At 51.0% G+C, this 13458-nt stretch overlaps 1 protein-coding gene across 6 annotated transcripts in view; it reads left to right on the forward strand.

Moving 5' to 3' along the window:
* The window catches only part of DAAM2 (dishevelled associated activator of morphogenesis 2), a 104391-nt gene that overhangs the window by 49613 nt on the left and 41320 nt on the right, over positions 1-13458 (forward strand). For 5 of the 6 annotated variants that reach the window (XM_064476461.1, XM_031434757.2, XM_031434759.2 and 2 more), the window contains one exon: positions 10681-10906. In XM_064476461.1, coding sequence (XP_064332531.1) covers positions 10739-10906 — 168 coding nt within the window. In that variant the 5' untranslated portion in view covers positions 10681-10738. Of the gene's footprint in view, positions 1-5510; positions 5839-10680; positions 10907-13458 lie in introns of those variants that run through there. The other variant, XM_031434758.2, reaches the window with a different exon arrangement.

Genomic DNA, 13458 nt, shown 5'->3' on the forward strand with positions numbered 1-13458 from the left:
AGGATTGTAAAAAATTTGGAAAAATGCAGAAAAGGATAATTAAAATAACCTTAAACTCCAGCCACCCAAAGATAATTTCTTCATAGTTGTTGTGTGTGTGTGTGTGTGTGTGTGTGTATACATAGGTCACTATGTCTGTTTATCTATCTATCATCTAACCAATCCTTATGTTTTAATATTATGGCTGTTTTCCATCTTTTATAATATTAGTAACCCTGGGAGGGCTGTCTGGTCTCAAATCTTTGATAGCTCCTCTGATCATTTCCCGGTGCTCATTCTGTTATGTGCTGCCCCCTCTAAGCCCTCTGTGTGAGCAGAGAGCTCAGGGTAGCACAGGACCCCCACTGGGATCGAGTTCTGCAAGCCTTCCTCAGACCTAGATATGTGAACTTCCCCTGTCATAACCACATCCACACTTTATTACGTTTATCTGCTTAATTGTCTTCCTTCCCCACCAAACTGAACTCGTGTTTACCGTTGTGTTTTTCCAGCTCTTAGCCAGGTACTTAGTGGCTCCACAAATATTTGTTAGAATGAATGAGTGAACGGATGGAATTGTATGGACGAGAGTGAGGGGCGGGTGAGGGTCACCCTGGGGCAGCCTTTTCAATCACTTGCCCTCCAGGAGTCCACTGTCCCCCCTCCCCCAGTCCCTGTCCTCTCCCACTCTGCCCACCCTGGAGAGATGGAAGGTGGCTATAGTCCAGGATTTATGTCGAGTCAGGCCCAGAGGCACACACAGGGCCTTTTCTGGTGTGATTGCTGGACACCTAGAGGGACTAACAGAGCTGTAAGGAGGGCACCGTTTCTGGGGAAGACTCAGCCCAGCATTTAGTGTGTGACCAGGTGCCCAAGTCCAGTGGGGTCCCAGGGCCTGCTTGTCTTGACAGGACCTCAAGGTTCCACCTTCATGAGTGACAGAATGCCTTTGTCCTGGGACTGCAGGAGGCGTGGTCAGCAGGGAGCTTCTCCCAGCCCAGGGCTGCCTAGAATGGTGTGAGTTCTCAGCGTGCTGGGGCGCTCTGGTGGGAGACCTGGCAGGAGCGCCCAGGAAGAGGCGGGTGCTGTCTTTACTGCATCCCATCAGTAAAGACAGCCCCGTCTGTGTGGCCTGGGGTTGGGGCTTCCCGGAAGCAGGAGGGGTTGTCACGGGCAGAGTGGTTTCCCTTTGGCCAGGGGCCCCAGACCTCTGGCTCTGATGGGTGGCAGAGACTTGGGTGTTAAAATTCCTTCTTCTCTTTGACTTCACAGCTGTTGCCCAGAGAGCCCCCACTGCTCCCTGTCAGGCTCTGCCTGAGTCCTTGCTTTCCGTGCCCAGGCCGCGTCTTGCCAAAGCTCCCCATCCACTCACGCACGTGTGGGCATGCACACCCCTCTGTGACATCCCCGGCATCTGTCCCTGTCCCCTTCTCTTCTCAGCAGTTCAAGGCCTCATTAACTCTTGCTCAGACAGAGCTGCTTCCAGACTCTCCCCTTCTATCTGTCCTGAAATCCACCCCATACAGTGCCAACCTAATTGCCCGTCCAAATCCCAGCTGGGATCAGACGTCACAGACTCTGTCCTTTACTGTAAGCCACCAACTAATCAGCCGATAAACCACCCAACTGCCCATCCTTGGGCTGCTGCCACCGCCTCCTCGGCCTGCTATTCAGGGCCTGGCTAGCAGGTCCCCATCTTGTGTCCTGCTGCACCTTCTTGTGCCCTGCATCCCAGCCTGGGCACAAACAACTTCCCTTAGCCGCTTCCTCACCTTGATGCCAGGTGCTCACTCTGGCATGCCTCTGTTGTGAATGGGTTTCTTGGACCCTCCCACTGGCACATGGCAACCTCTCCTCCAAGACCCAGCTTCCGTGCCACTTCCTCTGGTGACTGTCCCAGTCACTAGCCAGAAGCCACTCTTCCTCCCTGCAGTCCCAGGGCCTGGAGCTGCACCTCCCTCCCTCCCTCCCTCTCTTCCTGGTGGTTGATACATGTGCCTCCCAGCAGCCCTATAAACCCGGTGAGGAGAGGATTTGATGTCTGGTTCATCTAAAGCCCCCAGAAAATTGCATTCTACACGGCAGTCAGGGGGTGAATGGATGAATGAATGAATGAGTGGATGAATGAATGAGTGAACGCATGCTTGACCAAGGCCTTGGAGAGCTAGTATCTGCTTGTTTTCTGTTCTGGTGAGACAAAGAAACCTATATTCTCTTCCTCATTTCTCAAAATGGGAAAACCAACTGGAAAATCCACAACTTCCACGCTCACCCCCAAGTCACTTTGGGGAATTTCTCAGTTTCACTTTCCCAGCAAGACCCTCCTTTCTCTCCTTCCTCTTCTCCCCCTGCTCTCTTAGTCTCCCACCCAGCAGCCTGCGCGGAGGGGACTCTGGGGCTGCAAGAGAGTTTACTTTTGCTTCTTGCCTTTCCCAGAGCAGAGGGGGAAACCATAATTTAGGCGGCTGCTAAAAATAGCTCCCTCAGTCCTGGAAAGAGAGCTTGCTTATTTTTGAAAGTGCTCCCCACCTCCTCCCCAGCCCTGCCCGAGGCTCACAATACAAGTCAGATTGTTCTGAGTACTGTCCTGAGGCCGACAGGGAAGTCAGCCCTGGGCTCCGATGACCACATAGCCCGAGTGCTGCCTGGGAGAAGGACCCGCAGAGAAGTGGGGAGAGAGGAGGGCTTCGGAGAGAGGAGGGCTTCGTGCTGTCCATGTTTTGTCCTAATCAGAGACAGATCTCACTCCCAGCAACTTCTTACACCCAGTGCGTAGATGTAGATGGTTGATATGGAGCCTGGAGACCTGGTTTAAGTCCTATGCTCACACTTTACATCTTTCTGAGCCTCAGATCCCCCCATCGGTAAAGAAGGGGCAGGCAGTGATCATATTTACCCTGCAAGAGTGTGGTGAAAGCTCAGGATAAGCTTTGAACATGGTAGATGCTCAAAAAATGATCCTTGTAACTCTGTTTTCATGGGTAAGACAGGACACACGATGAGCCAGTATGCTATACTAAGTTGAACCATAGGAAATTTACAATTTTATAGGTTAAAAATAATTGAACACTGTCAGCTATATATGATTCAGCCTAATAAAACATCAATCAGCAAACTCTAAATGGCCAGGAAGGAAATATTTTTGGCTTTGTGGACCACCGGGTTCTGTGTTGCGAGAAGCAGCCAGAGACAGTGAATGGGTGTAGCTGTGTTCTAATCAGACGTTAGTTACAAACACAGTCTGAGTTTGACCCTGTGATATTTGCCAACCCTTGTAATAATATGTATGAGTCAATCACATAGAGAGAACTTTCTGTAATACATACAGTCAACATTTAGGTTTCTTCATAATTGTAACAATGGCTGATCTGTATAGATAGTCATAGTGCTTTATTACTAGGCACCGTATGAGGTACTTTACAAATATTAACTCATTTAATCCTCATGACAGCCCTGTGAAATATGTACTTTTATTATCTCCTCATTTTACAGATGAGAAAACTCAGGCTCAGAGAGCCTGAGTAACTTGTCTGAAGTCACACAGAGTTGATGGCAGTGGAACTGAACCCAGGGAAGTTTGTGGGGTAGAACTGGATATTGGCAATTCAGGCAGCTCCAGGGTGAAAGCAGCCTGGAGAGCGTTGTGAGGGGCCCCACGCCTGTTTGCTCTCCACGGAGCATGTGGGGGTGGTCAGAGGCTTGAAGTGGGAGCAGGCCTGGGGTAGGTGGGCAGTGGGGAGATGGTGGGGCTGAAGGTTTGGAAGTGTCGCCTGGGATGAAAAGGCATAGGGTCTTCCTTGGGGAGTCAGGTCGTGGGTCAGCTGGGCCTGGGGCCATTTCCCAGGTGACGCCCAGGGGCTGTGAGGGTCAGGATGTAGGCAGGAGGAATCTCCTGCCTGGGGAACAGGACATTGTTTACATTCCTGACGTTTCAAGCAGGAGATCCAGGCTGCATTCCCAGATCAGGGCCCCCAGGGGACCTGGTGGGGGGAGGAGGGCAAAGAAGCAGTCTCCCCAGGAGGCCTGGGCCCTGCCTCAGATCAAGATACTTGGATACCCTGTCGATTCCTTTTGCCTCTTAGTTTAGCCACAAATTAACAGGCTGCTGGTCAGGACCCTGGCCTCAAGCATTCCCTGCTGTTTTTCCTTCTGTGCTTTTGCAAATTCTGTCCTCTTGCCTGCAATGCCTTTCCCCACCTCTTACACCCTTCCTTAATTCTCTCATCTCTTTCAAGACTAGCTTAGTGTCACCTTCTCCTGGAAGCCTTCCCTGACTTCCTCTTCACCGTCCAGGCTAGACCAGGTCCCCTTTCTCAGTCCCTCTCACCCCACCTTTCTGTATTGTCACTGCCTTGACTTCCCTGGCTCCCCTACTAGAAGGGAACCTGCTGGAGGAAAGGGACCATACTTTGTTTATTCCTATGTCCCCACCACCCAGGTCAGTGTCCAGTGTGCTGGACACTGGAAGCCAATTAAAAGCATGTGTGGTCAAGGGTGACATCATGGTCCCCAAAACACAGTCCCTTCACCCAGAAGATGTGGTTGTTGGGCAAGTTGCCTGACCTTGGGGCATCTGAAAGTCATCATCAGTAAGAAGGGATAGTCGTGCTGTTGGAGGGTTGGGGACAGTAAATGAAATAAAGCACACAATTGTCAGCACAGTGCCTGGCTCCTCGCTGGCACTTGGAAAGTGGCCAGGGAGACATGAAGTAGCACATAATACGTCCTTGCCCTGTAACCCTCGCATATGGAGCTCAGGGGAGGGGATAGGATAAGGCAACTTGAATGTCCCAAAGTCATGGCCTTGGTCTCAAGAGCTACAGGAAGCGTTGATGAGTTAACTTTGGTTCTGTGATGAGAGCACTGAATGTTGAGTCAGGATACTTAGTTGTGGTTCCAGCTGTCTCTTAGCTGGGTGTTGTTGACAAGCCATGTAACAGCTGCTTCAGCCTCAGTCTCATCATCTGCAAGGGGAATTATCCTCACAAGGTCACCATGATGCAGAAATGAGCTCGCAGAGCTATGAGAACACCTGGCCCAGGTCATAGGAAGTGCTCCATCACGAATTATTGAGTCTGGATGTAAAGAACACTTGAGAAAGCACTGAGCTGGTCTCAGATCAGGTATGCCTTGGACATGTGCCCTTTAGCTTTGTGGTTTATAGCTTTAGAGTCAAACATGTGTTTGAATCCTAGCTAGGCCATCACTAGCTGTGTGTCTTTAGGCAAGTTACTTAACTTCTCTGAACCACAGGGTTTTTTTTTTTTTAATAAGTTAAATATTTTTAACTATTTTTAAATGTTAAATAGTTTTTTTAAAATGTTGCCATCCATCTCAGAGTTGTTATGGTGATAAGATGTAGATATAGCCCAGTGTCTGGCAAACACCAGTGTCTCAGGTGCTAATATTCTGCTTTTACTTAAGACTTAGGAGTTAGCACTAATGATATGGGGCTTTTGAAGTTCTAATTCATGTGAAAACAGGTGTGTAGAGGCGATGGGGGCCAGGGTTTGGGGTTAAGGGTTAGGATTTTCATTATTACAGACCAAATGGGAGTTTTGAACTCAAGAGTGGGAAGTACTTCCTGGCTTGGGTGGAATGTGGGAGGAGTACTCAGTGGCGGCTGACGAGAGCCCCTGGGGAAGTCTACGGGAAGGAGATGGAGCAGGCAACGCGGACGGACGGTGGGGCCCTCGGAGGTCTTCAGTCGAACCCTGACGTAGCACAGAGGGGAAAGTGAGGCCCGGAGAGGATGGCCTTGTGGCCCCTGACCCACAAGCTGCCTCGTGACTATCCTGGGCCTCCTGAGTTGGAGAGACCTGTTTTCTCCACGATGTGGAAGGATGCCACGGTGAGGAGGTAAAGTCTGGCCAGAGACAGGGGACTGGAGGAGACCCCGAGAGAGTTACAGGAGGGCTATTTGATGCTGACCTGATGGTTTGGTGTCGTGGGCCAGTTAGTCTGTGTTTAGGGACCAACAGTCCTGGAAGACGCTGTCCCCACAGCGAGAAGGGGTGGGGGCAGGGAGACAGGAAATGGAGGGCATGGAGCTGTTGGTATTGGGGGAGTTTCCAGGGAGAAAAAGATAGGGGGTGGGGAGGGGTCAGGTTACATTTCTCAGGCCCAAGTTCAAGTCCTCTGGGTTTTGTTCTGTCCTTATTGCTTCTCAGTTCTCTTCTGACAGGGGAACCTCCATTGTTCCTCTTTGTAAAGGGATTTTGCAGAAGTGAATCGTTCTGGCCACCTCCACCTCTCCAGTCCCTGCCCACAGTCAGTGACAAGGATTCACCTTTCCAACGAGAGGTAGCTCAGAGCCTAAGGAAAAGCTCCTCTGGTCCAGATTTCTCAGTTACTGATGGCAAAGATGGGTGGCTTCTTAAATCTGGCTGGACAGGTTCCTACAACTCCAGGCGTTGCTGGCCCCATCTGTACCTGGAGACGGGCTGGCTCATGGTTGCAGGCTCTGGGCAGGGCAAGTCTCACTTTGCTGGTGATCATGATAGTGAAGCCACAGCAGCAGTGCTGGCCTTCTTTAGTGAGTGCCTGGGGCACTCCCGGCATTTTGCTTACTTTATGTCATTTATTCTTCACGGAAGCCCTCTGAAGATGCCGTTATGACCTTGGCATCACGAGTGAGGAACCTGAGGTTCTCAGTGGTTAAGACCTCATGCTCAGGGTCACCCAGAGGGGAAGGCAAAGCCAGGAGTCAGATCCCAGTCCCTTCGACTTCAAAGACTCTGCTGGAGTGAAGGAAGGGTTCAAGCATGGATGGGTGAGAAATTGGGGTGGTGGGAGATGGAGGCAGTTCCTCCTGATGGAGGAGAAGCAGACAGCCTTTGGAACCTCCATAGCCCTCTCCCCGTCTAGAGGGGAGCTTGGAACCTAGACCTATTTCTAAACTGAGCTGTGAAGTCTGGTCTTCTCCAATGGAAGAAGGCTACTAGGGGGCTGGGGCAAGGTGGGGAAAAGGGGTGTTGACGTTGGAAGATGAGCTCTGGTGAGATGGTGACCAGACCACAGCCTGAACACTAGAATCCTGGGGTTCAGTCCCAGCTCTGTCCCAGCTCTGTCCCCAGAGCCATGTGACCTCAGATAAGACATTTTCTCCTTGGACCTCTGTTCTCTGATCTCTACTGTGAGGCTAGATGCTTTCCAGCTGAGGGCCTGTGCTTTTAGTCTTGCATGTTCAGATGGGGCCCCAAGGAGGGGCGCAAGGAACAGACTTAAGAGGGGTTCCTGGGGAGGAGGGCATCCTCAGGAACATAAACTTACTCAGGAGCTGTCAAGCAGGCAGCCCTTAAAAGGGCAAGTATGCAGCGCTCCCCCGGAGCAGGGTTAAGGCCCTTCTCTGTGGGGAAGGCACTTCCTGTTTGGAGGGACTGTGTCTACTTCTTTCCTCCTCCAGAGGCCACTTCACCTCACTCCTTGGACTCAGGGGAGACTTTAAAAATATTTAAGGACAGGTATGGCATGGTGCCAACCAATCAGGGCAGTCACAGCTGTAAACAACTGCTGTAAGACCCACAGGGTGTGCCAGCTGTATGCCAGCCCTGCCCCTACCCCCGACCCACCCTGGTGAAGCCTGGCTCAGGAGCTGAAGGGCAGAGAAGGACAAGAAGGGAGACTGGGGAGGGGAGAGCGGGGTGAGAGTTCCAGGAGGTAAAGACAGAAGAGAGTCTTCCCTGATGTCAGCCCATCCCTCCCTGGAACCCTGGCATGCCATCCACCCAGCCTCACTACACCTCTAGGACTTTCCATGCTTTGTGCCCTGAACAAAGCCGTCCTGCCCGCCAGCTGCAGCTGCGTTTTGGAGGCTGAGGACACAAAGGGGACCTGGTTTGGACTCTGCATCATCACCCCAAACTGGCGATGGGCGGGGAATAGTGAACCCCTGTCTGCCTGCAGAATTTGTGCTTTACTAAGCCTGACAATCTGAGGCCAGGGCTTTGTCTCACCCACTCCTGGCCATCGGCCATCAAGTTCCCTGGAGAGCCTCCAAGCCTCCCTCTCTCTCTTGACTTCCTCAGTTACCAGCCTGTTCTAGGTCTTCACCAGCATGCACCAGGACTGCTGCGTGAGCCTGTGGGCTGCTTCCTCTACCCCCAACCTCGACTGTCCCTTTCTTCCTTATAAGGGTTCCTGATGACTTGTCAACTGCTAGGAATCAGAGATTTCAATCGGTATTTCTTAACTGATTGATGAAGACCCCTCTTCTCCTTTTCTCTGAGCACAGGTTGTTTCCCAACTGACCAAGAAATACTTATTGAGCATCCACTAAACATACAGCATTTTATTAGCCATAAAGAGGGGCGGTGTGAAAGCCGGAGGCACAGCCCCTGCCCTCAAGGAGCCTTCCCTGGAGCTGTGGAGAGCCCGTGTGCAAACCCAGAAAAGATGACCAACAATACAAGGCAACCTCGGATAGTTTGTTGTTTGAGGTGCTCCTGGGTCTATTACAAAGTCTGTCACAAAGTTTATAGAGATAAAGTGGAGCCAGTAAAAACCTCTTGAATGATGATTAAAAGGCATCATGCCTTATAGGAGAGGCGAGCTCAGATGAGTAATTTATTAGCTAGATTGTTAGGGCTTAGGAAATAAAGAAGTGCTCTTCTTGGGTTACCTTGGGTCCACTAGGGACAAATTATGCCAATTTATCTTTTTTTGATAAGGTTCTAGAGCTTGGTTCAAGGGAATGCCTTGGATTTGGCGTATCTGGAGTTCCACAAGGACTTAGCCAACAGTCTCCTATGGTGCCTTAAGAAAGGAGGGCTGGATAACTGCGGGCTTGTGGGTTCAGCGCTGGTTGGAGGACTGTCCCCTGAGAGTGTTAATAACTAGTTCTTCGGCATTCCCAGACGAGGTAGCTGTGTCCTCTGGGCCTTTCGATGTCCTTGTTGTGGTCAACGTTTTTAGCAATGATGTAAGTAAAGACCGTGGGGACATTCTGATCATTCTGTTAATGACCCGAATCTAGGAGAAACAGCTAAGAGTCAAGACTCGAAAATACCTTGACCCCTTTGGGTATATGTCCCAAAGCACTGAAAGCAGGGACACAAACATATTTGTACGTGTTCATAGAGCATTATTCACAATAGGCAAAAGGAAGAAGCAGCCCAGGTGTCTGTCAGCAGACGCGTGTATAAGCAGAATATGGTCTGTACCTGCAATGGAATGTTATTCAGCCTTAAAAATAAAGGAAATTCTGTGACATGGATGAGCCTTGAGCACATGATGCTAAATGACATAAGCCAGTCACAAAAGGACAAATGCTGTATGATTCTACTTAGATGAGGTGCTTGGAGTAGTCAAGTTCATAGAGACAAAAAGTAGAACGGTGGTTGCCAGGGGCTAGGGGGAGAATGAAATGGGAAATTATCGTTTAACGAGTATAGAGTTTCTGTTTTACAACATGGAAGAAGTTCCGGAGGTGGATGGTGGGGATGGTTGCACAGCAATGTGAATGTATTTAATGCCACTGAACTATACACATAAAAATGGTCAAATGGTAAATTTTATGTTATATATATTTCACTGCAGTTAAAAAAAATCTTGATCCCAAACCTGTGATATAATATTCAATACGTATACAGCAGGGAATCTTATTTTATATCCAAAAAGTTAAGCTATACAAGTGTGAGGAGACCGTGGCCGGGCACCAGTGTGGTGGGGTAGCAGTGGTCTCTCTACTGAACCCTCCCAGACCTGAAAATGTGTTTAGGAACCATTGGTCAAGGATCGTTTGGCCCTTTCAGGAAGCCTATGTGCAGACCCTGGGCTTCATCTACGAGAAGCTATGTGGCATCAGCGTCTGGGGCCAGTGTTCTCCTCACGCTGGTGCCAGTGAACCAGGCTCTACCCATGGCAAGCCAGAGACTTAACCCTTTCTGTTCCAGTGACCACCCAGCTCTTGGGTGCCTCTCAGTTCTGGCCATAATGGTGTCCTTTGTTCTTGGTCGGTATGGAAAGCAGATTTGACCAGATTTCTCTCTGTCTTGGTTGAACACCAATCCAACGATCAGCTCCATTTCCTTACCCAGGGTTCACTCTCGTGGCTCCCAGGTTGCCCCTCCTTCTCGATGGGTGGGTGAACCTGTGCCTGTTGAAGTCTCACATGCATCCAAACATGCCTGGGTACAGCAGACTGGACAGGAAACTGGCAAGCCTTCCGTCCTCTACTCCCAAGGGGCACCCACTGCAGGAGACACACAGTATAATTAGCTCGGTGTCTCCCCGCCAGCCTCCTTCAACCCTTCCCTCCCCATTGGATGACATCTTTAAACCAGGTATCCCCAGACCCTGAATGAATCAAGTAAGTAAGGAGGCCCTGCTGGACAGGTCTTCCAGGGGACAGGGACTAGGATTTGCATCTGTACTGTCACAGAGAGGGTAGGATGGGTGCCGGCTCTGACCTCCCAGGAGTCGAATTCTGTGAGTACAGCCCTTCTCTTGTCTCCCAGAGCACAGGGGGAGAATCTGAAAGTGTTTGTGGCATGAAACCCTGGGAGGACGTGGAGAGGAGGAAATACCTCCAGTTAGGAGGAGCTAGAGGGAACAGAGCGAGGCTGGGGGAGAAGAGCAGGGGCTCGGCTCTTGGGCTGAGGGCTCTTGACAGTTGGGCAAAGAAGTTCTGGTGGCAGAGTGACCACATCCCTGCCTACCTGGCTGCCAGCCTGACCACGCAGTGCTTTCTGTTCCACCCAGATCATGATGAGGACCTAGGGCACCTGCCTGCAGACTATCCCCCTGGCCTGTGGTGACCATGGCCCCCCGCAAGAGGAGCCGCCATGGCCTGGGCTTCCTGTGCTGCTTTGGGGGCAGCGACCTCCCTGAGATCAACCTCCGGGACAGCCACCCTCTGCAGTACATGGAGTTCTCCAGTCCTATCCCGAACCCGGAGGAGCTCAACGTCTGCTTTGCAGAGCTGGTGGTGAGTGAGGGGCAGGGAAGGGAGGGTGTTGACGGTGGGATCAGAGATGGCTGGAGCCCAGAGGGCGGGGGCTGGCATCTTCACCTACTGAAACTGCTTGGGACCAAAGTGGGCCCCAAGGATACCTCAGGCATGTGGGAGAAACAGAGTCACTCACTGGGGTGGACACTGTGAAATGTGTCCCCAGAAGAATGGACCTACATCATCTCCCCTGGATCCTAGATTTCATGGGGCAGCAGTAGGCGCCCATGGGAGGAGAAGGTCCAGGCTTTTGTGAAATAAGGTAGGGAGGAGCCTCAAAGAACATCAGAGCCCTGGACACCACCTCTGCTCGCTGAAATTCCCTGGGATAGTCTGGTCTCTGACACAGGAAGAGGAGACGGGGCAGATTCTGTGGGCGGACGCTGGGTTATCTCAGAACAAGGAGTGATTGGCTAGCAGTGAGGAGGTAGAGATGCCTGTATCACACCTGGAACCTGGTTCCGGCCTGGGATGAAGACATCCCGTGTCTGGCCTGGGACAGACAGAAGCTATGTTTTTCACCCTGGTGCCAACTCTTCCTGACTCTGTGATCCCCGTCCGGGCCACAGCAGCAGTGCTACGCCCCCGTGGGGACCCCTGTGTGTGAAACATCATGTGCTGACGGCAAAGAGACAGAACAGGAAAGAAGCATGGCTCCTCTCTTTGGAGAGCTGATGGTGAGATAAAGCCTGCAAGCCAGAGAAAGGTCCCAGACCAGGGAGGCAGGCCCCATGCCCAGGACTTGGGCCTGAACCCCGGGCCATAGAGCGAGAAGCACCAGGTCAGCTACCATAAGCTCTCGGTCACTCGTTCTCATGGTTGACCTGTAGAGAAACAGTGCAGTGTGACTGGGAAACAGGGTTTCATACTTGAATTCGGTAATGGATGCATCTGAGGAAGGTGATCTAGCTCTTTAAGTAGCAGGACCCCAGTAAGATGAGGACATGCATGTTACGTGAAAAAGTTTCCACTCTCCTCATCACATCAGGTCCAGAAGACTCGTCCTGGTGTATACCTTTCCTCTGGATGGGGTCGGTGTGGGTGGGAACAGAGTGTTCGCTAGTGTCTAGCAGCATTTGGAGCCTGATCTGTGTCAGTCAGTACTGCTAAGATCTGTTTTTGACTCAGAATACTGCTGACACCAAATAGGTGGGTTTTCCACACCAAGCAGTTCTCCACTTTTCTGTGGACACCAACTGGGTGTCCTGAGATTTAACTTGGTTCTCACAATTACTACCCAGAGTCAGCATAGACGCCACAGGTTCAGGGCTCGGCTCCACAGACTGCCCCCACCTCAGACACCGGGTGCCAGCAGGGGGCCCACAGCACCACCGCTTCTGTCCGATGTGGCTGCAAAGCGGGGGCTCCCGCCATCCCCTCTTCAGGCTTGATAAGAGCGCACAGAACTCAGGGAACACTTTATTTACTGTTACCGATTTGTTATAAAAGATATTATGAAGAGTACAAGTGAATGGTTAGAGGAGGGTGTGCACAGGGGAGGCCCAGAAGGGGAAGGAGGGGAAGGCTGCTGTACCGAGCATGGGAGTGTCTGTCCCTTTGGAGTTTGGGGGGCGCCCCGCTCCCAGCACCTGAGTACATTCAGCCTCCCAGAAGTCTCTGAGTCTTGCCCTATAGGGGGTTTTATGGAAATTTCAGCATGACAGATTTTTAACTCAGTCTCCAGCCCCTCTTCTCTCCCCAGAGTTTGGGAAGTGGGGCCAAAAGGTCTAGGCTTCTAATCAAATCTTGAGCCTTCTGGCCACCAGCCCCAGCTTGAAACTCTCTGGGTCCACTGAGAGTCACTTCACTGGAAGAAAAAAGGCTCCCAACACCCAGGAAATTCCAAGAGATTTAGGAGCTCTGTGTCAGGGACAAAAGGTACCCCTGTCACTTCTGCCAGTCATGAAATTCCAAGGGATTTAGGAGCTCTATGCTAGGAACGTGGAATGAGGATCAAAAATTTATTTCTTACATTATCATGGGCGGGGACATCTTCTTGAATGGAGTGCATGAGTTTTAAAGAAGGAGATGCCATGGGGTGTTCCTTCTTTGGCACTTTTAGTCAACAGGTATTTATTGAGCCTTTTAAGTGGGCAGGGTTTTGTTTTGTTATTTTTTTTTTAACATAAGGTACTTTGGCAAAAGCAAGGATGACTCAGACAAGTAATGTCTGCAAGGAGACTAGCGTGGGATATTGATGAAACAAATGGAAAGCATTTTTTCAGAGACTGCTCCTTGCTGGGCCCTGTGGGGCTGCCAGGGACTTAGAGATGAACCAACAGGCACCGTCCCTGCCCCCGAGAACATGGAGTCTAACAGGGAAGACTGATCTTGAACGGTAGTGACAGGTGGGCTGAGTGGAAAGGGAATGTTTGGGGGGCCCATGGGAGTGTCTAGCAGGGACCTTTATTCTATACTGGGGGTCATGATGACTCCCCTGAAGCAGTGATGGTTCCATTGAGATCTAAAAGCAAAGTGATGGTTGAGTAAATGAATGAAGGTACAGATAATGACATAGAGCCCCCCTCAGA

This window comes from Camelus dromedarius, chromosome 19 (assembly GCF_036321535.1).
Source record: "Camelus dromedarius isolate mCamDro1 chromosome 19, mCamDro1.pat, whole genome shotgun sequence".
NCBI classification, from domain to species: Eukaryota; Metazoa; Chordata; class Mammalia; order Artiodactyla; family Camelidae; genus Camelus; species Camelus dromedarius.